Consider the following 25513-nt stretch of genomic DNA (forward strand, 5'->3'; position numbering starts at 1 on the left):
TTTAACCTAAGTAGTTGATATAATATTGACTAAGAAACCATATAATAAACAAAATTAAACAATTGCTAGTTGTAGAAAATATTTATTATATACAAAACAATTAAAAGTTTATTGAACTCTGAAAATGGAAGATTATCGTATCTAAAGTAAGTTGCTGCATATTTTACTTAGATTGCGACAGTAAGAAAAGAAAATTTTCTATGCTGTATCAAACCAGTGTATACAACAAAACCTGAGCAGAATACATATTAAAACATTATGATTTGGATACATTTTTATCGATTTCAGAAGTTTTTAACCTTTTCTGTTATATTTATTATAATTATGGATAATTTTTTTTTGAACTTTTCTTAGTCAATATGACATAATATAATGAATTTAATCATCAATTTAACCTTTTGTTTTCTCATTAATTGTTTATAACCTTTTGTCTTCTTATTAATTGTGATTTTCTTCCAAACCAATATGTGTATAAAATATAGTTAGCTTTAATTATCACGTATAAGAATATAATAATTGAAGATAATTTTAACACGTACAATAATTGGAGATGAAGAAAATGATTGGTGAATATTGTTCTAAGTGGGCATTCCTTAATTTTAGTTACCAATAATAGAAGAATTTTTAATTTTTAATTTTAATTTCAGTGTAAAAATGTTTTTAAGAAATAGTGATACACATTATAGGTTTATTAGCACAAAGTAATTATACTAGTCAATGATGAATGATCTCATATCATATGCAATGTGAATTGAAACATTGGCAAATTTGGAAAGGAAAGAACAAATTGGGGGATACCTATCACACAAAAAGAGTCGTATAATAAACTTGGGTGTGCAACCAATATTCGCTATATTTACTAGCAATGATGGAGCCAAGGGGGGCAGAGGGGGGCCATGGCCCCCCCTAAGTTTTGAGAATTTTAATTCATAATATGTAAATATGTGTGTAAAATAAAATTAGCCCCCCCTAAATTTTTACAATTTTAGTTTATATTATGAGAGTTGATATATATACATATACATATACATATATATATATATATATATACACACACACATATGAATTAGTCATCTTTGAATGGAATGGCTTGTAAGCTTTAATTTGCCATGAATGTCCATATGCCTATTACATTCATTGTTTGGCTCATAGGTTTCAACTTGCTTTAGTTGCAGCTTCTAGAGAAGTAGTTTCTGTTCACCAATTCTTCTCCAATTTAGTTTTCATTATCAACATTGTTACTGCATCTAGCAAACGTAATGATGAATTAAAGGAGGCTCAAGCAATTGAAGTTGCTACTAAGATTGCTAATGGTGAACTTGAAACTAAAAGGGGGCTTAATTAAATTGGCACTTTAAAACGAGTTGGAGATACTCGTTGGGATTCTCATTTGGATTATATTTTTAGTTTACTGAAAATGTTCAATGCTACTTGTGTGGTTTTAAGTAACATTGCAGTAGATGGAGGTTCATACTCTCAACGTGGAGATGCAAATTTTGCTTTGAATCAGTTGTTATCCTTTAAGTTTGTTTTCACTTTGCATCTTATGAAAGGCATTATGAAAATTACTCATCTTCTTTGTATAGCATTGCAACGTAAATCTCAAGATATTTTGAATGCAATACATCTTATCTCAAGCACAACAAAGCTACTGAAGAATTTTCGAGATTCGGGATGGAATGATTTCTTGGTGAAAGTTAAATTATTTCGTGAGCAACATCCAATTGATATCCCATGCATGAATGCTCAATATATTGCAAGACGTGGTAGATCTCGAAGTCATCATGATGAGATTAGTGTGGAGCATTATTATCGAGTGGATATATTTCTTGCAACAATTGATTATCAATTGCAAGAGTTACATAGCAGGCTTAATGATCATACTGTGGAATTGCTTGTTTTGAGCACAACTTTAGATCTTAGAAATGGATTTATGCTGTTCAAGATTGATGATATTTGTAAACTTGCAGAGAAGTTCTATCCGAATGATTTTATGGAGCAAGAACTAGTACGTCTAAGAATAAAACTTCAACATTTTGAGCTCGACATTCCAAATCATCCTGAATTGCAAGAATTATCTGGTATTAATGAGTTATGTCAAGGCTTGGTAAAGACAAGAAAATCAGTGATATATCCTCTTATTGATAGATTGATTAGACTTGTTCTTACTCTTCCTGTATCAACTGCAACTAAAGAGCGGGCATTTTCAATTATGAAAATAATCAAGACAAAACTCCAAAACAAGATGGAAGATAATTTCTTGAATGATTTGTCTAACTATGTATATAGAAAAGGAAGTTGCTGAAAATTTTAGCAGTGATTCAATCATAGATGAATTTAATTCTATGAAAGAGCATAGAGCTCAATTTACTTCTAAAAAAAGATGTTGAAATTTCAAAATATGTTAACATAACTTTTATCTTTTTTCAATTGAAAATAGTTATATTTATATTATATGGTTATATGTATATATGTATAAATATATATATATATATATATATATATATATATTGCATAGGTGACATATTGAAGAGCATCTTCTCATAATGTGCAAATTGGATGGTTTGTGATGTTATAAGATATTTAATCAAAGGTTATCTTTTTTGTTAATTTTTGTTATGACTGTACCGCATATTTATGAATAGACATACCTTTATAATTAAATTTAATATTTGATATTTTTAGATGTCATATATTTAAATAGAAGAAAATTATTTAGATGTCTAAAAAAAATGTTTTTTTTAATAAAAAATTCGTATCTTGAAAATCTAAGCTACGGTTGAAAAATTTTTCTTCTTTTTTTTTGTTTTGTTTTTTTTTTAAAAAAAAAAATTTTTTTAAAAATTTTTTTCATTGGCAAATTTTATTTTCGAGATTCAAAAGCAGAGATAACCAACAATCAACAACCGTTCTTGAATTTTTTTTTAAAATACTTATCTCTCCCGCGAACGTGACGTGGGCACGCCATGAAGGCACGAAATCTGGAGCTCTCCAGGTGACTTGACGCGGGCACGTCATGAGGGTAAGAGAGCTCTCTGACCATGAGCTTTCCATACGACTTGACGCGGGCGCGTCAAGTCGGAGAGATACCTATGAGTCATCAAAAATGAAAATTGAAACCATAAATCAGTCAAATCCATGGAAAAATATATTTAAACTAACAAATAAAATCAAACAAACAACTAAAAGAAATTGGGTTGCCTCCCAATGAGCGCCTTTCTTTAATGTCTTTGGCTAGACATTATCACGTTTTGTTCATGGAGGATAAAATCTTGTAGCTCGTTTTAATACTTCATCCTCTATATAGTCCTGATAACCCTCGTAAATAGAATAATTCTTGAGCACACGAGCTACGGGCTTCCATGGACTAGTGAATGGCGCCAAACGAGTCGATGATAATTTGCATTCTCCAATCATTCCTCCCTCACTTGCATTTATTGGTTCAAGATATCTCGCCATCGCCACTCTTAATTTATTCCTGTCATGAAATTCAAAATTGTCTGGTATAATAAAGTCAATTTCGTTAACAGGAATTGAAGAGTAAGAGTCAGGAGAATATTGATGAATGAGTGGAGGAGATGTCACCGCATTTGGAGATTGTTCACTGGATTCTTTCACTTGAATGGGTTGCGGTTGGGGTTCCATTTCTTCCTTTTCGGCTTCTTTTTCAACTGCATCTGTAGATTTCTCATTTTGACACTCTTGCAGCTCCTCATCACCAATCAAGTAAATTGCACTCTCATTTTCTTCTAGATCAACAATGGTTTTCGAGGGCAATTCTTCCATTTGAGAAGCCAATCGATTCATTCTGGATGTCAATAGACATAGTTGATCTGCCAGATAACTCATTGCATCCTTCATCATCTCATTCCTCATTTGTGTCTCCTGTTGAAATTGGTATGTATTAGTAGCTACTGGTTCAACTATTTCTTCAAGAAACATACCTGACATAGATGACGATTCTTGAGACTCATACTGCTGAAAATTCATTGGCTCCGTTGTATAATTATAATTGGAGTTATCCCATCATCCTTGATCATACCCGTTTGGATTAGGGTTATACCACGTTTGAGATCAGGGTGAAAAATCTCCATAATTATTGAGTGGGACACTCAGATTATCTTGATATTCGGGGCACATACCGGTTGAATGATCCCTGGCATAACAAATTTTACAGGTTGCAGCAGCCATTCTTTTTCTAATAGAGTTTAGTGCCTCTGCATATGCAGACTTAGCAAAAAAACTAGTCACATCGCCTTTCCCGTAAACAAAATCCAGTATATCACCAAAATACGAAGTGTTAGAAGCCATAAAAAATAAGAGAAAAATAAATTAAAAATGAAAACAAGGTGAACTCGAAAAGAAACAAATTAATCTGACACCAGTCCCCTGCAACGGCACCAAAAATTGACAGGTTGTCAGCCTGTGCAATAATAAAATCTGCTCAAACTAAAATTAATTTCTGTAGATAGTGGTAAGCAGGGTCGAATCCACAGGGACTGGGAGTAATTGTTTCTTTTTAAATTCACAGTGACAAGGGGGGTGTTTTTATCTCAGATGTGACAATTTAAGCAATCCAACTAAAAGTAAAATAATAAAAATAAAATAGTTAACTAGAAATTAAATAACAATTTACTAAAATCTAATGAGTGATAATTAAGAATCTAGCCAAGAAATAACTTTAGCAATGGTGCACCTAATTGATCATCGAAACAAAGGCAATTCCAATTATTTATCAATAAATAGGTTATAACTACCAAACAAGCGATGGCAATCAACCCCTCCTTACTGTGTCGGTGATCAAGGTACGCCCGTTAATCACTGCTCTAATTGAGAAATAATCTTAGGTACGCCCGTAGAATTTAATTTTCCAATTGCCTTACGTATTAGAGGAGCCCTATTCTAACCAAATAACGCACTACCAGGGTTATTTTAGATTAGCCCGCGTATTCCCCTGACACAAATCTAATCATGTCAGTTGTCACTATTTTGAGATAATTAAACAATTACGGATTTAATATCTCAATTGACAATAGATTATTGAATTAACTAATTATCCGGATCCAAGACAATCAATTAATTAAACAACCATTAGCACTACAACCCGAGAATATGCAAATACCAATAAATAAGAAAAAAAGATAAAATTAAATCGATCTCACAATTTTAGGTGAACCAAAGCCTCCGTTGTTCCTTGACTAGAGTGAGGGGATTAGTTCATATTTGATGAACAAAATCCAAGCAAAATTGCGGCAATAGTTGCGACCTTCGTATCCATGAATTGGGCAAATTCAATTCGCTCAAATCAACAAGAAAAGTAAGCTACAGGAGTTGATTGATTGCTTGTACTCTTGGCTGACATACGAAGGAAGACAAGGAACTACTAAAAGTTAAAAAGAAAGAAAAGTCAAAAGCTCTATGCTACGCTACAAGACGAAAAACTAAAGAAGACCAGAGGATAGTGCTCTCCTCCTGCAATCTTAATTCCTATTCTAATTGCTACTGTGTGTCAGGAACTCAGAAGTTAGCTATTGTCGTTTTATTCACAATACGTAGCGTTTGGTAGGCGCAGGGCACAGATGCCAGAAATGGTGTCGTTCAACTAAGTGACAATTAGTAGTGAATAAAGACGGTTAAAGCTTAATTGCATAAATAACCCACCTGATGATTGTAATAGGCAGTTAGGATCTTATTTGTCTGAAACCAACAAATTCCAATTTTTCCCTCTTTCTGTTATTTCCCTCTCTCTCTCCCTCTACCTATCTTTCTCTCTTTCCTCTCATTCTGTTAACTTTTCGGTGACTATTGAAGCCATTGTGGCGGTGCTAGCCCGGAGCCTGACAGTTGGTATCAGAGCAGCCGGTCCTTGGCTGCTGAGGAAGAAGAACTGCCATGGCGGAAGGCACGAGATACCGATCCTTGGAGGATCAGCTGAAGAAACAGGAGAGTAAGCTCCAGGAATTGGCCGAATCCATGGCTGCTCTGCATACGTCGGCTCAGAATGAGCTACGGCAGAGACTCCATGAGGAAATGGAGAAGAGCAACTCGAGACTGGAGTCGGTGGTGGGGAATCTGGACCAGAAATTCTGCAAGTTGGAGCAAAAGTTCAACGCGTTAATGAAAGTGATGATGAAGGACAAGGGAGTCCAGGAGAACGAAGGAGGACCTTTCGAACCTCTTCTACCTACACCACCCTCGCATTTCCGACTGGCGACTCAGGCTGAAATGGCCGGCCATCAGCAGGAGTCCAGAGGTAGGATGTTCACTCCCAATTTACCTAGATTAGATTTGCCGATGTTTACGGCAGGGAATCCAAGGGAATGGCTTAGGAAATGTCATAAATAATTTTTGAACTACCACATACCTGCTTGCCAGAAAGTAGATTTAGTGGAGATGTTCTTAGAAGGCAAAGCCGATAATTGGTTCCAAGGGGTGAAATTAGCTAAACCTGGGCTAAATTGGGAAGAGTTTAGCGAGTTGCTATGTGAGCGTTTCTCTGGCAAGGGATCGCTTGACATCGTAGAAGAATTTAACAAGCTGCAACAAGTGGGGACAGTGGAGGAGTATGAGGAAAAATTTGAGGAATTAAAAACTCTGATGTTAACCAAGAACCCCAGATTAGATGAGTCCTATTTTGTTTCCAACTTTATTAGTGGGTCAAAAGAGGAGATCAAGCCCATGGTAAAGATGTTTAGACCACAGACATTGACCAAAGCATTTGAAGTAGCAGAGTTGCAGGAGTATGCACTGGAGGTGCAATGTAAGCAGACCAAAAATTCTGGCAAGATTACCATGGAGCCTAAGTTTGGGATGTACAAGGGGCAACCTGGTGGACAGAATCTACCTAGTTCTTACAGGCTTCCTGCGATAACTCCTAACACTAGAAGGACTGAAGTTGCACACAAGGAGGTAGGAAGACTTTTAGCAGAAGAGCTGCAGTACAGGCGCAAAAACAACCTGTGCTACAGGTGTGGAGAGAAGTTTGGGTTGGGACATCAGTGCAGGACAAGAGGTCTGAACTGCGTTAGTGTGGAAGAGGAAGAAGAGACTGATTTTGAGGATGCAGTGGGGGAACAGGATGAGTTTGCTGGCAGAGTTGGGGAGACGGCTGAAGTATCATCGAATGCCTTGTCTGGTGCCATTCAGAGGAAGTCCATCATGCTAATTGGTAGTATAGGTGGCTTACCAATCAAAATACTAGTGGACACCGGGAGTTCTGACAGTTTCATCAACCATAGAATTGTTACCTTACTGCATTTACCTTATCAATCTGTGAATCCTTTTATTGTGACTTTAGCCAATGGGGCAGACATCACCAGTGGGACAGCCTGTCCTAAGGTAGCTTGGAGGATACAAGACTACCAATTTCAGTTTGACATGAAGATAATGGAACTAGGAGGTTGGGATATCATCCTGGGGGTTGACTGGATATGTCAGTTCAGTCCAATCACCTTTGACTTCCATACTCTCAGTATCGCACTCAGTGATCGAGGGCAATTACTTCACCTCCAAGGGTTCATAAATCAACCTACGATGGAGCTTGTGAGGGGAAGGGACCTCAAATCCTTCATCCAAGAAAGAAAGAAGAGCTGTGCACACCTGCAGGCGAACTCCACCAAAGACCTTCAGAAGGACATCCCAGAGTTGGTGGAACAGGTTTTACAGCAGTTCCCACAGATATTTGCTACTCCAACGGGACTACCTCCAGAAAGGGAGCTGGATCACCAAATCCCTCTCAAACCAGGGGCAGAACCATTTAAACTCAAGCCTTACAGGTATCCCCACTCCCATAAAGCAGAAATTGAGAAGCAGGTTGCAGAAATGCTTACGAATGGAATTGTTAAACACAGTACTAGTCCTTTTGCTTCCCCTGTCTTGTTGGTTAAAAAAAAAGATGGCACTTGGAGACTATGTATAGACTACAGGAAGCTCAATGAGGTGACTGTCAAGGATAGATTTCCCATCCCCAATATTGATGAATTGCTAGATGAGTTACATGGCACCAAATATATGTCTAAGTTGGACCTCAGGGTTGGGTACCATCAGTTGAGGGTCAAGGTAGCAGACACTCCCAAGACTGCTTTCCAAACACACCATGGGCACTTTGAATTTCTAGTAATGCCTTTTGGCCTAACAAACGCACCAGCCACATTTCAGGCTTTGATGAATAGGATTTTCCAGCCATTCCTGAGAAAATTCGTATTGGTATTTTTTGATGACATCTTGGTCTACAGTTCCACTCTAGAGTCACATGCACAACACCTAAAAATTGTACTCCAAATCTTAGCGGATAACCAGTTATACTGTAAAAAGTCAAAATGCTCTTTTGCTCAGACATCCATGGAGTATTTGGGGCATGTGATTTCTGAGGTTGGGGTCAACATGGACCCAGATAAGGTGGGATGTATCCTGTCTTGGCCCACTCCTAACTCAGTTAAGGAATTAAGGAGATTCTTGGGGCTGACTGGATATTACAGAAGATTTATAAAGGAGTATGGTGTGATTTGCAAGCCTTTAACTCAGCTATTGAAGAAGGAGAGTTTTGGGTGGAACCATCATGCTCAGATGGCTTTTGAAGACCTCAAAAAAGCCATGACCACAGCTCCAGTACTCAGTATGCCAGATTTTGAAATTCCTTTTGTCATAGAGACTGATGCTTGTGGAGTAGGGATTGGAGCAGTGTTAATGCAACATGGACACCCTATAGCTTTCCTCAGCAAAGCTCTATCCAGCCAGAACTTGGGGTTATCTGTTTATGAGAAGGAGCTATTTGCTCTGGTGCTAGCCGTGACCAAATGGAAACACTACTTGGTGGGCCATCATTTTGTCATCAAAACTGACCACCAAGCTCTCAAACACTTGCTGGAGCAGAAGCTCACGCACCCCCTACAACATAAATGGCTCACCAAATTACTTGGACTGGACTACGAAATCCAGTACAAAAAAGGAGCTGACAATGGGGTGGCAGATGCGCTATCCAGGAGGAAGTTTGAAGACCCTCAGGGGGACATAGCAGTAAATTGTACCATGTGTGCAATTTCCTCAGTCCAACCAACATGGATGCAGGAGTTGGTTGCAAGCTATGAGGGGGATAATGAAGCTCAGCAGAAGATAGCTCAGCTCCTGTTAGACCCCAATGCAGTATCAGACTATCACTTGGATAAGGGAATGCTCAAGTTTAAAGATAGACTATATGTGGGATCTGCTAATGGTATTCGTGGCAAGGTGATCAAGGCTCTACATGACTCAGCAGTAGGGGGCATTCTGGCCAAAGGGGATGTCTACACAGGATACAAACTTTATTTTATTGGCCGGGGCTCAAGCAGGATGTTGTCACTTTTGTCAGGTCTTGTGATGTATGCCAAAGGAACAAGCATGAGAATGTTCCCTATCCTGGACTTTTGCAACCTATCCCAGTTCCACAACAGGCATGGTCCCACATATCCATGGATTTCATTGAGCAGCTGCCCCTATCTCATGGTTGTGACACTATCTTAGTAGTGGTGGATCGACTGACAAAATTCAGTCACTTCATTCGTCTCACACATCCTTTCACTGCGCAACAGATAGCCCAGGTCTTCCTTGACCAGATTTATAGGCTTCATGGATTACCAGAATCTGTGATTTCAGATAGGGATAGAATTTTTGTTAGCAGGTTTTGGCAAGAGTTGTTCCATCTGTTGGGAGTTGGCCTGCATTATAGCTCATCCTACCATCCCCAGTCTGATGGTCAGAGTGAGCGCGTGAACCAATGATTGGAAACATATCTTAGGTGTATGTGCAGTGAACACCCCTCTCAATGGAGTAGATGGCTACCCACAGCTGAGCTTTGGTACAACACCAACTTCCACACCAGCTTACAAATTACTCCATTTGAGGCATTGTATGGATACAAGCCCAACCACATTCCCTTGGGGCCTTTCCACGACAGTGTTATCCCAGCTGCAACTGACCTGGTGCAGGATAGGCTCCAGGTCATTTCGCTCATCAAGGAGAATTTGGCAAAGGCACAGAACCGCATGAAACTCTTTGTTGACAGACATAAGTCGGAACGTACACTCCAAGTGGGGGATTGGGTGTTTCTTAAACTACAACCTTATAGACAACAAACGGTGGCTCTTCGAAGGAGTTTGAAGCTCACAGCAAAATACTATGGACCTTTCCATATCATTGCCAAGGTAGGGGCGGTGGCCTATAGGTTGCGGTTACCTGATGGAGCTAAGGTTCATCCAATGTTTCATGTTTCGCTGTTAAAGAAAAGGATTGGAGATGCTCAGGGCACTGACCCTATGTTGCCTGCATGGGACTCCTCTGACCAATGCTTACTTCAACCTGAGGCAGTCTTGAGAAGAAGAGCTATCAGGCGTAACTCTATAGTGGTCATCCAGTACTTAGTGAAGTGGGATCAGCTACCAGAATCCGAGGCCTCTTGGGAAGACAAGGACTTCATCGACAAACAGTTTCCAGCATTCCAAGCTTGAGGACAAGCTTTGCTTAAGGGGGAGGGATTGTCAGGAACTCAGAAGTTAGCTATTGTCGTTTTATTCACAATACGTAGCGTTTGGTAGGCGCAGGGCACAGATGCCAGAAACGGTGTCGTTCAACTAAGTGACAATTAGTAGTGAATAAAGACGGTTAAAGCTTAATTGCATAAATAACCCACCTGATGATTGTAATAGGCAGTTAGGATCTTATTTGTCTGAAACCAACAAATTCCAATTTTTCCCTCTTTCTGTTATTTCCCTCTCTCTCTCCCTCTACCTATCTTTCTCTCTTTCCTCTCATTCTGTTAACTTTCCGGTGACTATTGAAGCCATTGTGGCGGTGCTAGCCCGGAGCCTGACACTGTGCGGCATCCGCCGCCCAGCCCCCGCGAGAAGAAAGAAGACTTTGGCCTCCCCTCTTTAATGCAGTCTTCGGGCCAATTACCGAGAAGGGTTGCGGTTTGATATTCCAAAAATGTCCCTAGATACCTGTTACTTGAACTCTTTCTTGATAACTGTCAAATTGGCCTTGATTGTGATATTTTTGTTCTACTCCCTGAAATAAATGTAAATTACGAAAAGTGAGTAGAATCTAATAATTAATTCACATTAGGTCAGGTAATAGGAGAAATTAATAATAAAATAAATGATAAAATCGCAACCTATCATTTGAACATAATATATTAAAATAATTTTATTAGAAAAAAATTTTGGCCCCCCAAAAAAAAAATCCTAACTCCGTTGCTGTTTACTAGACAAACCATTGTTAATGTAGGTTGTACAAGCAGAAGTAGGACAAACCAAATTGGGCTTATGTATTATCTCTTACCAAAATTTAAAAGTTATTATTTGGAGTTTTTAATGAAATGGTAGATATTATCAATACACTTTAACCTGCCTACCTCTTGATCGTTTGCTAAATCAATTATTGAAAAGATCAAGAAACAAAAAAAAAAAGGTAAGACACGATATAGATCAAGTCGTTCACAACATCACGCAATATACACGATATAGTATACAATAAATAAGGTAAGACACAGAAAAAAAAAAAGAAAAAAAAAAAAGCAATGTCGTCCACATTCCGCAACAGGGAGGGCAAGCAAACCAGAGAAAGGGAAGCCACGATTGCTGCTGCTGCCGTTGCTACTTCTTCTCAGCCCACAGGCTGTGTTGTCTCCATTCTCCATCATCTGTATAGCAACCAATGACAATTTCAGGAATGTGTGCGATTTTTCTGTAATCTTCACTTTCTTCCTTCTGATTCTCTACCTTTTCTATCATTTTGGAACTCATCTCATACAAATACAGCCCTTGAAGATGGCTCAAGTGCTGAATACCCAAAGGTAACTCATCTAGCAATGGAAGTTGTTCCAGAATGAGTTCATGGAAACGAGGCAATGCACCCTCCTCCACTCTCATCCATCTCAACCCTTCCAGTCTCTTTAAGTACATCCACTCCAGCTTTAGGAACCCTCCAGCCTTGAAACACAACCCTTCTCCCTGGTAAGATCCACAGAAATTAATACTAACCAAATTGGGCAAATGTTGGAGGGATTCAAGCGGATCCTCCTCACTCCTTAACCCACTCCAATCCAAATCTATTCTTACCAAGTCATGAAGATGAACTATCCATTTTGGCATCTTTTCTAAGCGGCCACGCAAAATCAGCATACGAAGAGATTGAAGAAACGAAGAAGAAGAAGAAAGAGAAGGATGATGATGATTTAGATCAATTATCTCATGATCATCACCTTTTCCAATTGAAGTAACGCTTAATTCCCGAAGACTGGTGAGGTTAGCAAGGGAGGAGCAGAGCTCCTTTCCATCTTCTCTTCTCAACTTTGTAATATATAGCTCTCTTAATTGGGTCAGCTTTCCTATCTCCTTAACTATTGTGGATCCACTACTTGCATCTATGCAGTCTAATATTTCTAGGGCAAGAAGCCTTCCCATATTGGAGGGAGCTTTAAATCCATGATATCCACAATCAGCATCGGAAGAATCAACTTGTTGATATACTCTGAGAACCCGAAGTTTTTGCAGCTTTAGAATTTCCGTGGGTAATTCCCTAACTCCAGTCTCTCCCAAATTCAGATACTCCAAATATTGAAGCTTTCCAATGGCTTTTGGGACTCTTTCCACTCCCGTACCATATAGGTCCAAATGCTTGAGATGAAACATCTTGAAAATCTCATTTGGTATTTTCTTCTGTGCCTCTTGACCAGTCAAATCCAAAACCTTTAACAGCTTACTACTCCTCGAAACTTCAGATAACAACATTTTGTGTAGTAGTAGGTTCGTGGATCCAACTGTAACGAACGATCGAAGGTGGTCAAAGCAATAATTTGGTCGTTGTTGGTGGTGCTGGGTGTTGTTACTGCTACTACCATGGACTACCAGACGGCGTACCTTCTCGGACGGCCACCTCGTTGGTTGTTCAGTAATAACTGTGACCATGTTTTGTTCCCTTGACTTGAGAAGAATAACTTCTCTCAACAGGTCATGGATTCGACAAGTGTTGGGTAATCCTTCATAAAACACGTCAGTCACGTGAATTAGGCTTCTATTGACGAGTTCACTAAGACAACCCCAAGCTACATCTTCAATACTCATTCCTTCTCTCCATTCTACAAACCTTTCAGCAATCCACAAATTAATTAGGTCATAGCATTCTATTGCATAATCCTCTGGGTAGATACTTGTGTACAACAGACATGTCTTTAGATGCCAAGGCAAATCATTATAACTAAGAGAGAGTATCTTTTTAACTCTGTCCAGCTTGCCAGTGCCTTCTAATTCACCCCCAAGACTGCGTCGAATCATCTTCCATTCCTCTTTTCTGTTTACATCTTTCAAAGCCAAAAGCCCACTGATTGCAAGAATCGCAAGGGGCAAGCCCTCACATTTATCCAATATAACTTTGGCAACATCCATCAAATGGCCAGGGCAACTATTTCCTTTAAAGATCTTGTTACAAAACAGGGTCCACGAATCTTCAGAGGACAGTGGCTCCATTCTGTGGATATAGCCTAGAGATTCTGTACAAGAGGCAGAGGCTACATCAGCTTTTCGAGTTGTTAGCATGACACGGTTGCCGTGGCTACTCTCGGGCAGTGCAAATTTGATGGTATTCCAAAATTCCACGTCCCATACATCATCAAAAACAATTGCATACCTTCCAGCTTGTTGAAGAAAATCTTTGACAAATTCTTTCAGCTCGGTGATATTCAAAGACTCGATCGATTGTGGGACTGGTTTCTTCCCTTCCTTGTGCAACTGCCGAATCAAGTCTTTCAGGAGGTACCGAAAGTCACATGTTTGAGAGACAGTTACCCAAGCACGAACTGGGAAATGCCTTCTGACTTCAGGATCCTCATGGACTTTTTTCACAAGGGTAGTTTTGCCAAGTCCTCCCATACCGACCACTGAAACAACTTTCAGTTGGTGATCATCCCCTTCGAGGAGCTCAGAAATTAGATGGTTCTTGGGCTGGTCAATGCCAACTAATTTAGCTTCTTCCACAAGCAGCGCATCATCTCTGCTATAGCGCCATGTTGTGTTGTTCACAGCAGAAAGTGAGTTGGACGCTTGGGCAGAGATACCATATTCAGATTGGTATCTTTGATGAGCTTCGGAAATACTTTTTATTCTGGACTTGATGCCTTGTATTTCGCTAGCAACTCGATGACGAGCTCTCAAATTCTTGATGGACCTGAAAATTCTCCGAACAGAGCCATAGAATCCTGTTGCGGGATGCCGAGCAAAGCGAGCTACAAATTCATCAAGAATGTCTTCAGTGTCATAAGCCGCATCTCGCACTTGCTTGATCCATTGTTGGAGCGTGGGTTGAGCATCTTCTTCTTTTGCTTCTGCCTCTCGGAGGAAAGCTCTCATTTGCTCCAGCTCATCCCTGATGAATTGGACCTCCTGCCGAAGCCCTCCCAATAGTCCTCCCTCCTCGCGCAGAAAAGTTGAGAGTTGATCCAGCACAAAAGAGAGAACTGTTTCTGCCATTTTCAGTCTTTCTTTCTAAGTTAAGAATGTCGGGGAAGGCGGCTTCTGGTTTATAGGACAGTCCACTTGTAGTATCTTGAAAGGAAGAAGGAAGAGGAGGCTATAGATTCATAAGCCGATGAACTTCGATGCTATTTGGTGCAGTATTTATCAAAAAGAAACGGAAAGAATTAGCCAATTAGAAGAAACTAAAGCAAGAAACATGATTGTGAAAAACGAAGCTGCCTTACCTGCCACAATATAAAAGCTATTAAGAAGACTGTGTGTTTGCACATGTCTTCGGGACCTTCTTTCAACTGTGGGTCCTTTTTTTTAGCTGTAAATTTCCACTGCCGATGCTCATGTTCAATCTGGCCTACAATATTTGGCTCTGAACGAGCCAGCGAATCCCTTGTCCTGTCTTTGTTGAAAACAACAGGCTTCAGATTTCGCCCATCACAACAAAGAAGATCAACCTTCTATTCTTACCAAAACGATCAGGAACAGTAAAAAAAAAAAAAGGTTTATAACAGAAGATGGGAAACACAGATCAGGTAAGAAAATAATAGGAAAATAAAATAATTTGAAAAAAAAAGACAGATCTAATCAGAAAATCAGCTAAACAATCCATGTAATGAAAGAAAAATTCAAGTGATACCACACTATAGAGGACTATGTTTGGCACGAATATCACCAAAATAAATAATTGCATAGTGGAAGGAAGGAAAATGCCAGCAGAAGGGGCAAAACATTTTGCAGTAGTTTTAATATATCTTTTGATTGGAAATTGAAAAATAAAATGCCTTGTAAGTCTAAAAATTAACATAATATGTCTAATAAATTTTTATACAACTTAAAACTATATATTAGTTTGGAAACTAACTTTATTTTTCAATTATTGTAAATGATTTCAGAGGACTAATTTTTGTAAACTTTAATCCTAATTATATGATGTCATTTGTATCTCTGTATGCACATTAAAACATACACAAAAACTATGTAAATACATTTTTTTTTATGTTCAAACGTATTATCTATACATAGACTAATTCAAATATTGGAGTAGAGATGTTTTACTTTATAGAATAGTGCTATTCTTAATGTTGAAAAAATAATAAAAAATAAAATTTCCAACATCCAAGATTTTTGGCATCCTTTTCTATTGTTATTGAAAAGAAATGAGTTTCTTACCTTCATTTAATTTCAATTTTTTTTATCATTTTTTGATTTATTTCAATTTGCCACACTTCGCATCTGTCATTTTCATGTAGAGAGCCATAAGCCGTTTTCTTTTTCTTAAGACTCACAATATATTTTCATGTGGAAACACATTTTTTAACTAAATTTTATTTCCAAATCATGTTTAGCTTCTAGGTTTGTCGTGCTAAAGTGTTTTTTCCTATCCTTCGTTAATTTTTTGAACCCATTCCTAAAATTTTGTTAGGAATTCATTTTAAATAAATTGGTCTGAAAGACGAAGCAGCCTTACCTGCTACAATACAAAATCATGGAAGCTATTAAGAAGACTGTGCAATTGGTGGGGCGATCACTCTTCAAGACCTTCTTTCAACTGTGGGTCCTTTGGTCGGATAAAGATGAAGGAGCATCTTTCAACGGTGGGTTCTTTACAAAGGGAAGGAATAAAGTTCAAACGCGGTTGTTGATTTCATTGACGAAGAAATAAAACTACAAAAGAGTCTTCTGCTGCTTCTGCCGACATCTATAACCTCCTCCTTCTTCTACGGAACTAATTTCTGTTTTTATTTTTTTGGTTGCCCCTTGGACCAATTAGTGACAGGGTGTCGAAACTTGTGTAATAATAAAATTAAATCTAATTGTCAATTAAAATAACCAAATCCTGATTTCAAGTACTAGAGTAAGGACTCTAGGTGTGCAATGTGTTACTTGATTCACCATATTCCTAAGGGTTAATATCAGAAACCTCCCCTGAGTTTTCTTCTAATCACATCTAGTACCCCCCATGTTTTTGAAATCACACTTAGCACCCCTGGCAGTAGGATGTGACAGGTTGTCCTAATCAAAAGGTGAGAAATTACCCAAAAACCACCAACACCAGGCAATTTTTTAAGCGGGGAAATGCTGGAAAACCAATGCTGCTGTAAACAAGCAAGGTATAATTCCCTTTGTACCAAATGCTTAAACTACTCTAAATGGTGGATCTCAAGCCGAAACTTCTGTTAGCATTAATACTGCTGCAATAGTGGCCTCTAACACTATTACCAGCAATTTCTCTATGATGTTTTGAGAGTGCTAAAGGTTCCCCGCAATCCTTGCTTTTGGTATCTGAAGTAGTTTAGGTACTAGTCTTCTTAGCTCCCAGCAATACTGAAGCAATGTTAGCTTTTGTGGACAATTTTTTGATAAGTGGTGCAATGTGCATCTGATTTATATTTCCTGTCACTTATGGTGTTGTTTGACTAATCTTAGAGCTACTTGTGTATAGTTTTGTGCATTGCAATCCTCACCATCTAAACAAATAGTTGTAGATGGTGTTTTTGTTCAGAATTGGATTGCAATATAAGGCTTACGTATCATGTTACTAGACTGATCCAATGTAGTATCATGGACTATGTACTTAGTGGAGAAGGGGTAGGGACGGTTACTGCTGTTAAAGGTAGTATAATTACTCGCTGTTGTTCTAGTGTTACAACGTGTACAAATGATGTTATACCGTGTGGGACGGTTACTGCTGTTAAAGGTAGTATAATTACTCGCTGTTGTTCTAGTGTTACAACGTGTACAAATGATGTTACACCGTGTGAGACGGTTACTGCTGTTAAAGGTAGTATAATTACTCGCTGTTGTTCTAGTGTTACAACGTGTACAAATGATGTTACACCGTGTGCAAAATGCACACAAGCTCCCGGAGTGCAACCGTTCCGACCCCAGGTCCATAATTAGTTATGCATCTCTATATCGCCAAAATCTTTGATAATTAGTTATAACATTCTTTTTATTACACTTTTACACCCTCAGCTTCTAAATTAATATCATATGCCTATTTATTTCTATTTCTATCTTCTAAAATTCACTAATCATTTTGGGCTTTGGGTAAAAGCGGAACAAAAATAAAGTCTCTCTCCTACAATTCATTTTTTACTACCATTTTCAAATAGAGGGGCTGACAAGATACCAAAGTTGTCATTCCAGGGGTGCTAAGTGTGATTTCAAAAACATGGAGGGTGCTAGATGTGATTAGAAGAAACCTCAAGGGAGGTTTCTGATATTAACCCTATTCCTAAAGAATTTGTCTCTTAAGAAATTCAAAGTAACAAGAGCGGGTGTTTTTTGTATAGAGGATGACAATTAAAATAATTCGACTAAAAATATAAAAATAAACAACTAACTAGAAATTAAATGACAATTCACCAAATTTAGAGTAACAATAATTGAAGGTCTAAAACAATTAAAACAAGAAAACAATTAAAAATAAAATAAAATGGGCAACTAAAAATCAAATGACAATTCCCTAAACCAAGGTAATAATAATTAAAGATCTAGTCAAGAAATAACTTCAGCAATGGTTCACCTAATTGATCATCGATGCAAAGGCATTTCCAATTATTTATTGATAAATAGGTTATAACTGTCAAACAAGCAATAACAGTCAACCCCTTCTTACTGTGTCGGTGACTAAGGTACGCTCGTTAATCACTGTTTAAATTGGGAAATAATCTTAGGTATGCCCGTAGGATTTAATTCTCCAATTGTCTTTCGTATTAGAGGAGCTTTATTCTAATCAAATAACGCACTACCAGGGTTATTTCAGATTAACCCGCGTATCCCTCTAACACAAACCTAATCATGCCAGTTGTCACTATTTCAAGGCAATTAAATAATTACGGATTTAATACCCTAATTGACAATAAATTATCAAGTTAACTAATTATCCGGATCCAAAACAATCAGTTAATCAAACAATCATAAATACTGCAATCGAGAAATATGCGAATACCAACAAATAAAAGGAAAAAATAAAATTAAATCAATCTCATAATTTTTAGACAAATCAGAGCCTTTGTTGTCTTTTGACTAGAGTGAGAAGATTAGTTCATATTTGATGGAAAAAACCCACGCACAATTGAAGAGAAAGCAGTGGCCATCCTCCTTTGAAATTTAGAAAATCAGAATATTGAATAGATAGTAAAGCTACAAAAGGTAATTGATAGTTTTTCCTTCGTCTGACACACAAGAAGGAAAAGAAGCTACCAAAGACTCTTAAGGGAAGAAAAGTCAAACTTCTAAGCTAAACACTCAGACGGAAAACTAAGGAAAAACAAGATAGTCCAGTCCCCTGCTCTCAATTCCTATTCCATCTAATTACTAACTAAGCCTCCTCTGTAGCGGCGGCTCCCACCACCAAGAAGAAGCCCTTCAGCCGTCCTTCTTTCGCAGAATTTATAAAAAATGGGCGTAACATCTTTTTTTTCAAAAATATTTCTGGGATAAGTTTTATTATCTGAATTTTTTTTTGTCAAATTGACACCTGTTGTCATATTTTCATTCTACTCCTTGAAATAAATATAAAATACTAGAAATGAGTAGAATCTAGCAATTAATCTATATCGAATCAGGTAACAAGAGAAATTAATAATAAAATAAAGGAGAAAATCGCAACCTATCAATTAGCATTTGTAATAAAAACGGATCGAATATCAAAGAAACCTTAGGAACAAACCACTCCAATACGGTGTCTGACCAAAATTTTGGTATAAACATGCCTGTGTTTAACAGCTTAAGTAGTTAAAGAGGAAAGACCACAAGGGCAATGATGTCAAAGCATCGTGCAAAAGCAATAATGGCTCCTGCCAATCATCTACTTTACTTTAACTTTGAAAAAAATTCTAAGGGGCTACTTGGTTAAAGGGTTTGGGAATCAAATAATGGAATGAACCCCTTATTTGTTGCTTGGGTTAAGTCTATTGGAATGCAATTTCTGGAATCATTTCTAAAAAATCGGACTTTCACCATTCCTGAGTAAATTGGGAGGTTTTGGACAAAACCCTCAACTCATTCCCGAGCAAAAACATTTATGACGAACCTACCCTCTTTTTTTCTTCATTACACGCCGCACCTTCTGTTCTTCTTCTTCATCAGCTTTTCTACCTCTTCTACTTCACCGGTTGGACAACCATAAAGATCAGTGGCTTTCGACTCTCCTTGGACAACGAATTCTAGAGTTGAAGAGTCTTCTACTAGGGTGAATTCCTTGATCCCGGGTCAGTGGATTACAAACTCCCTTGCCTCTGCAATTTTCTTTTCGTATGCAAGCTTTTCTCTTTCTTCTTCTCTGTTTTTTCAGGCTACTCATTGGGTAGCTGAAAATAAAGAAGAAAAGAAGGGAATCTGATACAATAACACTAACTGGACCAAAATGCTATGCTCTGGACTCATCACCTTCTCACTTTTATTCCACTCACGCTACACAATCTGTCAGTTTTGCAAAAAAGTCTTCCTTCCATGAATTCATATTCTTTTGTCACAAAATCCAATAAGAAATTATTTCCGCAACAAATACACTATTATTGGTGAGAATAATACATGTTTTTAATCCATGTATTTTGTTGTAATACATGTATTTTAATTCACTTACTTCAACAAATACATTATTTTGTTCTTTTTTTTGGTGAGATAAATGTTAATGTCACTAGATTTGTCATTTTTATGTTTTTAATGTGTTTTCTTGGATTACGCATTCAATGGAGGTCAATCAATTCTTGATCTTTTGGTTATTTGATCCGTGAATACTGGTATAGTTTGGGTGGGTTTCTACATGCCCTGTACCTGTTTGTAAAATTGTCTGCTTGAATAGCTTTCAGTTTCATAGTTATTCGTACATTAGGATTTCAAGTTTCAACCATCAATTTCGTTTGTTTATGCTTATTTATATCTATACATCATTGTGTTTACGGATGTATGATGCATGTCTAGGCCCTTTTAATAAGATCAATTGATGTTTAATGCATTTGAAGATTTTGATGCCGTAATCTAGTTTGGTGAATACTTACGTTTGGTTGTCATATTGTTATGTAGACAAAGATGCCACGTTTGCCTATTGAAAACAGAAGACGCAAAAAATATCGAGGGCAAAGCCAGATTTTATCAGGAATGATAATGGTTGTTATTGCACTGTTTATGATGTGGTACCAGTTAATATTCATACATCTCAAATATAGAAGACGCCAAATAAAATCAAAAGAAGAAAAAGTCACTGAGCGCATGCAACACTTATTCAATTTGACTAGGGAGAGTGATGCTTATTGTATTAGCGAACTTCGTATGGATAGACGAACATTTGGGATATTATGTGAAATGATTAGAGATCAAGTTGTTGCTGAGTTAATGAAACTTGCTTTACCGAGTGGAGATGTAATGAATGCAGCCGACATACTTTCGGAGCAGATTTCCAAGCTTCATGTGTTCTACAATCTTCCTGCAGAAATGAAAGGACAATATGTAATTAACCTCCTTTATCCTCCATCTACTCGCTGAAGTAAAATTATTGTTAGCTGGAAAGTGATGATTTGATGGCAATTTCTTTTTGTTATGGTGATTGTTAGATGGTTATATGATTAGTCTTTTGGAGATTGTGGACATTGAGTGGCACTCTCGACTGGATTAGACAATTGACTTGTATTTGGTATGGTTAGCTTTTGTGATTTGAGTCTCCTTCTTTTGTTCATATATGTAAGGAGAGATCTATTTCATATCATTATCTAATGTAGGAACCACAAATGACTTGTTAATGGAGTAAATTTCCAAAAAGAAAGAGTTTTTAAACTAACTTCCTAAAGGCTGGCAATTTTTGAGTCTCTTCCCAAAGGGTGAAAAACACATTCAAGAAATGCGTTCTTCCAAATAAAAATGCAACTTTCAAATACGTTATTTTAATTTTTGTAAATTTGTTTAAATATAAAAAATTGGTTAAATAGCGTATTAAATACAAAACCTGCTAATTTCCCATAAAAAGCTGGTATCTTATGAGTAATTTCTTTTTTTTTTTAACTTTCACATTTAATTTATGTTAAATACAAAACATACTAGTTTTCCTTTGGGCGCTATTTAATCAATTTTTTTCATAAAGAGTTGGTATGTTTTCCATAAAGAGTTGGTACAAAACATATTACAAAACCTGTCAGTTTCCCTTAAAGAGCTGGTATCTTATGAGCAATTTTGTTTTTTTAACTTTCACATATTTAATTTATGTTAAATACAAAACATACTAGTTTTCCTTTGGGCACTATTTAATCAATTTTTTCCATAAAGTTGGTACAAAACCTGCCAGTTTTCCATAAAGAGCTGGTATCTTATGGGCTATTTAACCAATTTTTCATTTTTAAACAAATTTCCAAAACATAAAATAACGTATTTGAAAGTTGCGTTTTTATTTGGAAGAACACATTCGTTGGATGCATTTTTCACCCTTTGGGAAGAGACTCAAAAATCGTCACCTTTTGGGTGATTGTTTAAAAACTCCTTTTTTTGGGAATTTACTCCTTGTTAATGCAGCCACTATATTTATTTTCTGGTATTAATTTTTTTATTATTTATGATTTTCTTATGTTTTATCAAAAAGTTAATAACTATTGTACTTACAATTATGAAAATGTTAATTTGTCGTATGTGTAATTCTTTTGTTTTAGAAGAATTGTTATATCAGGGGTAAATTTGGAATTTAATTGCATTTAATTCCGAAACACTCATCAAACCAAGTATCAGGAATTGGAATAATGCTAATTCCAATGTGTGAACCAAGCAAGATATTGGAATGAAAAGTTTTAATTCTAAAATCAGAGTCTAGGATTCCAATTATAATTCCAATTCCTAAGCTTGAACCAAGCGCCCCTAAAACTTGTGTTTGTTTGGTGACTTTGGTCAAGTGGTATTTATTTGGTCATTGAAACTTCTGACATCAAGTTAAATTGGATCCACTTGTCCGGTCAATTTATTCCCGTAACTTTTTGTTCATGTGAAGTCTTTTGCATACCAACGTCATCAGGCGTGACTTGATTACTGTTTACAAAATACAATACAAAAGAGCCGTTCTGACTGTTTGGAAAAAAGAGGTTTCGTCTGCCGTGCACATTCCCAACTCAATTCTTTTTCGGTTGTGAAACCCAAACAGACTCAAATATTATTAACAAGGGAAGGAATAAAGCAATGGTGTTGACCACGTTTTCCAGCTCAAAGCAAGTCAGTACTCTCTTCCTCCTCAAAGCAAAAATGACAGTTCTGAATCAAATGGAAGCCAGCTATGAGTTTTCCAGGAACATGTGATGCGGAGGAGAGTGGACCCTATTTGAATACCCATTTTCTATCATAAAATTTTTTTTATTTTTTTTACATACATCAAATTATTATCGTAATTCTTTTACGAAAAATTTTAAAAAATACAAACCAAACAAAGACATCGGGCCTCCGAATGGAAGCCAGCTATTAAACTGTTCCGGGCAAGATACAAACCCTCCAGCTTCTTCAAGGTTCCATATTCCCTTGGTATCTGTCCGCTAAATTCATTTTGACTAGTTTAAATACTAATTTCAGAGGGCATTTTTAATGTAACATTAGAAGGCATTCTTAATAAAACATTAAATGATATCTGATAATGACAATTGTGCACTTAAATTAGCATTGTACTTTATCCCTTCGGTTAGCATTGTACTTTATTGCTCATCAATGTTCTTTTTCCCACTCAGTGTATCAATTCCTCCTAATAAAAACCACAGACAGATAAACATTTAGATGCTGGCATTCCCCCAGTTTTGATAAAATCAACGGAACAAAATTTGGTATAATTTAGGTAAAAAAATGCAACTTATTTTTGAAAAAAAAAAAAAAATAAGCAGACCCCCAAAATATTTGTTTTGACAGAATGCAATATCTTTTTTTTTTTTTGGCGACAAAATGTGTAAGAACTAGCATCTAATTGCTCCAGAGAAACCCCACATCGATACAGCTATGGAATATACATCTTATATGTTCTTCCTTAAAACTTCAGTAATTCAAGTATTTCAAACGATACTCAAAATCACACAACAACAGGCAAATATACATGGGATGCATTTGTTAAAAGTGAAATTTGAATTCATTAAATTATTAAAGTGTAAATACTGAAATCTAACATTTGAGGGGTTCACTTATCACTTATGTTTTTAGAGTAAGTTTTGCCTGCACAATTCAAATCTACTTAGTTAAATTAAGATGTTCTATTTTTTTTTATGTTATTAAATACATTTGAATATGTTAAAATCTTAATCTATTAAAGTTTAAGTAACGATCGGGTTATAAGCAGTGTTTTGAAAACCGGACCGGACCGGCCGGTTCGACCGGTTGAACCGCGAACCGGCCATAGCTCCGGTCCGGTTCAATGCCAGGTTTGACTTTGTCAAGAAACCGGTCAAAAACCGGTCGGACCGCGAAACCGCTGAACCGGCTTTGAACCGGTTATTTCCGGTTTTTGAGTTTTCCACTTTTTTTTTTTTTTTTTTTTTTTTTTTGCAAAATGTAGTTACCAAGATTCGAACTCAAGACCTTTGTAATAGAAGACCAATGTAGTAACCGTTGCACTATCACATCTTATTAGTTTTTTTTGATAACTTATTTATATAAAACAAACACTCATATTTCTTTTGTTCCATTTTTTTTACAAAATATCATCCTTTCATGACTCTTTCTTTTTAATCTTCAATACACACACACACACACTCTCTCTCTCTCTCTCTCTCTCTCTCTCTCTCTCTCTCTATCATCTTTTCTTTTGCCACTCATTTTTAATCAAACCTCTTTATTTTTAATTTATTGATGTTTTCTTCCATATTTTAATTTTGTTTTTGTCCATTAAATTTAAAAAAGTTAAAAAAGAATTATTTTTCTTTAACCCAATTTATTTAATACCACAACCACTCACTTTTATCTCATTTTTTGTTTCTTATCAAATTTGCATTTCTATTTTCAATTCTCTTGATTTTCTTCGAACTCCAAACTTCCTTTTTTAAATTGTAAATTTAAATTCCAAAATGTAAATTAAAATTTAAGTTCACAATGTCTAAATTCTCATAGACGTGAATTTTGTATAATTTCAAATATTGTGATATTTTTGGATTATATTTAAGATTTTTTTGGTAGATATAATTGAAATTGAGATGAAATTTATTTGTTTTAACTTATAATTTAAAATTTTTATTTTTAAAAATCCAAGTTATTCAAAAATAGTAAACTTTTCATCATATAAAGTATTAAATTATCCATTACATGTCTTATTTTGTGCACATATATATTTATATAAATTATTTTTTAAAAAATTTATTGAACCGAGGTTGAACCGGTCCGACCGATTAAACCTCGACCATTTCACTCCACCGGTTCGATTAACGGTCCGGTTTTTAAAACATTGGTTATAAGAAAAGTTGGGCATTTGAGAGTCCGAGACAGATGTCACTATCCTACAGTTGTGACTGCCTGCATCTCAACGTGCAGGTCCTGGCGGTAATCCATAGCTCAAGGTAAAATGCAACATTTGGCCAGTATAGATTTAACCAATTCAGTGGCCCAAATGGTCTATATGAATATGAATCCTGCACAAAAATAAGAAGCAGTCGTACAGGGTACTGTTCAAAAAATTTTATCTGCTTTTGGAGGGTTAATTAAGTCATTTGAATTTTGATAGGCCACTTGGTTTAGCAGAGTGTACAAGTGGATGATGCTGCGGTATTTGTGAAATAACTTTATAGGCCTTTATTTAGTTGCTCGTCCTTGACATTTCTATCCTTAAATGACAACTTTAACTTTTAGGCTGATATAGTCTAGTGACATGTACGGGTGAAAGAGATATAATTGTTTGATAATGATTGTTTTCTTCCATTACAGCTATAAATTGGCATTTATCTCACACTTAACTTGTACTTAGTCAATATATTGGTATTAATCTCACACTTATCTTACTAACTACGATTAGTTAAACTCTTCCTTCTTCTTGTTAGAATTTTGTTAGTTTTCAATTCTTTTTTACTATAATT

At 36.6% G+C, this 25513-nt stretch overlaps 2 protein-coding genes across 2 annotated transcripts; one reads left to right on the forward strand and one right to left on the reverse strand.

Moving 5' to 3' along the window:
* Positions 1-1417: 1417 nt before the first annotated feature.
* Positions 1418-5528, forward strand: LOC140013759 (uncharacterized). Its single transcript, XM_072063848.1, has 2 exons — positions 1418-2107; positions 5514-5528. Exons 1-2 carry the CDS (start codon positions 1418-1420, stop codon positions 5526-5528), a joined length of 705 nt encoding a protein of 234 aa, XP_071919949.1.
* A 6099-nt stretch (positions 5529-11627) lies between these two features.
* LOC140013760 (disease resistance protein RPM1-like) lies at positions 11628-14498 on the reverse strand. The gene has a single exon (XM_072063849.1). The coding sequence runs from the start codon at positions 14496-14498 to the stop codon at positions 11628-11630; it is 2871 nt and encodes a 956-aa protein (XP_071919950.1).
* Positions 14499-25513: the final 11015 nt, after the last annotated feature.

The sequence above is a fragment of the Coffea arabica genome, chromosome 8c (genome assembly GCF_036785885.1).
Source record: "Coffea arabica cultivar ET-39 chromosome 8c, Coffea Arabica ET-39 HiFi, whole genome shotgun sequence".
Classification (NCBI taxonomy): Eukaryota; Viridiplantae; Streptophyta; class Magnoliopsida; order Gentianales; family Rubiaceae; genus Coffea; species Coffea arabica.

Coding starts and splice junctions, on each gene's coding strand:
- LOC140013759 (XM_072063848.1), top strand. CDS start 1,418: ATGTTCAATGCTACTTGTGTGGTTTTAAGTAACATTGCAGTAGATGGA.
- LOC140013760 (XM_072063849.1), bottom strand. CDS start 14,498: ATGGCAGAAACAGTTCTCTCTTTTGTGCTGGATCAACTCTCAACTTTT.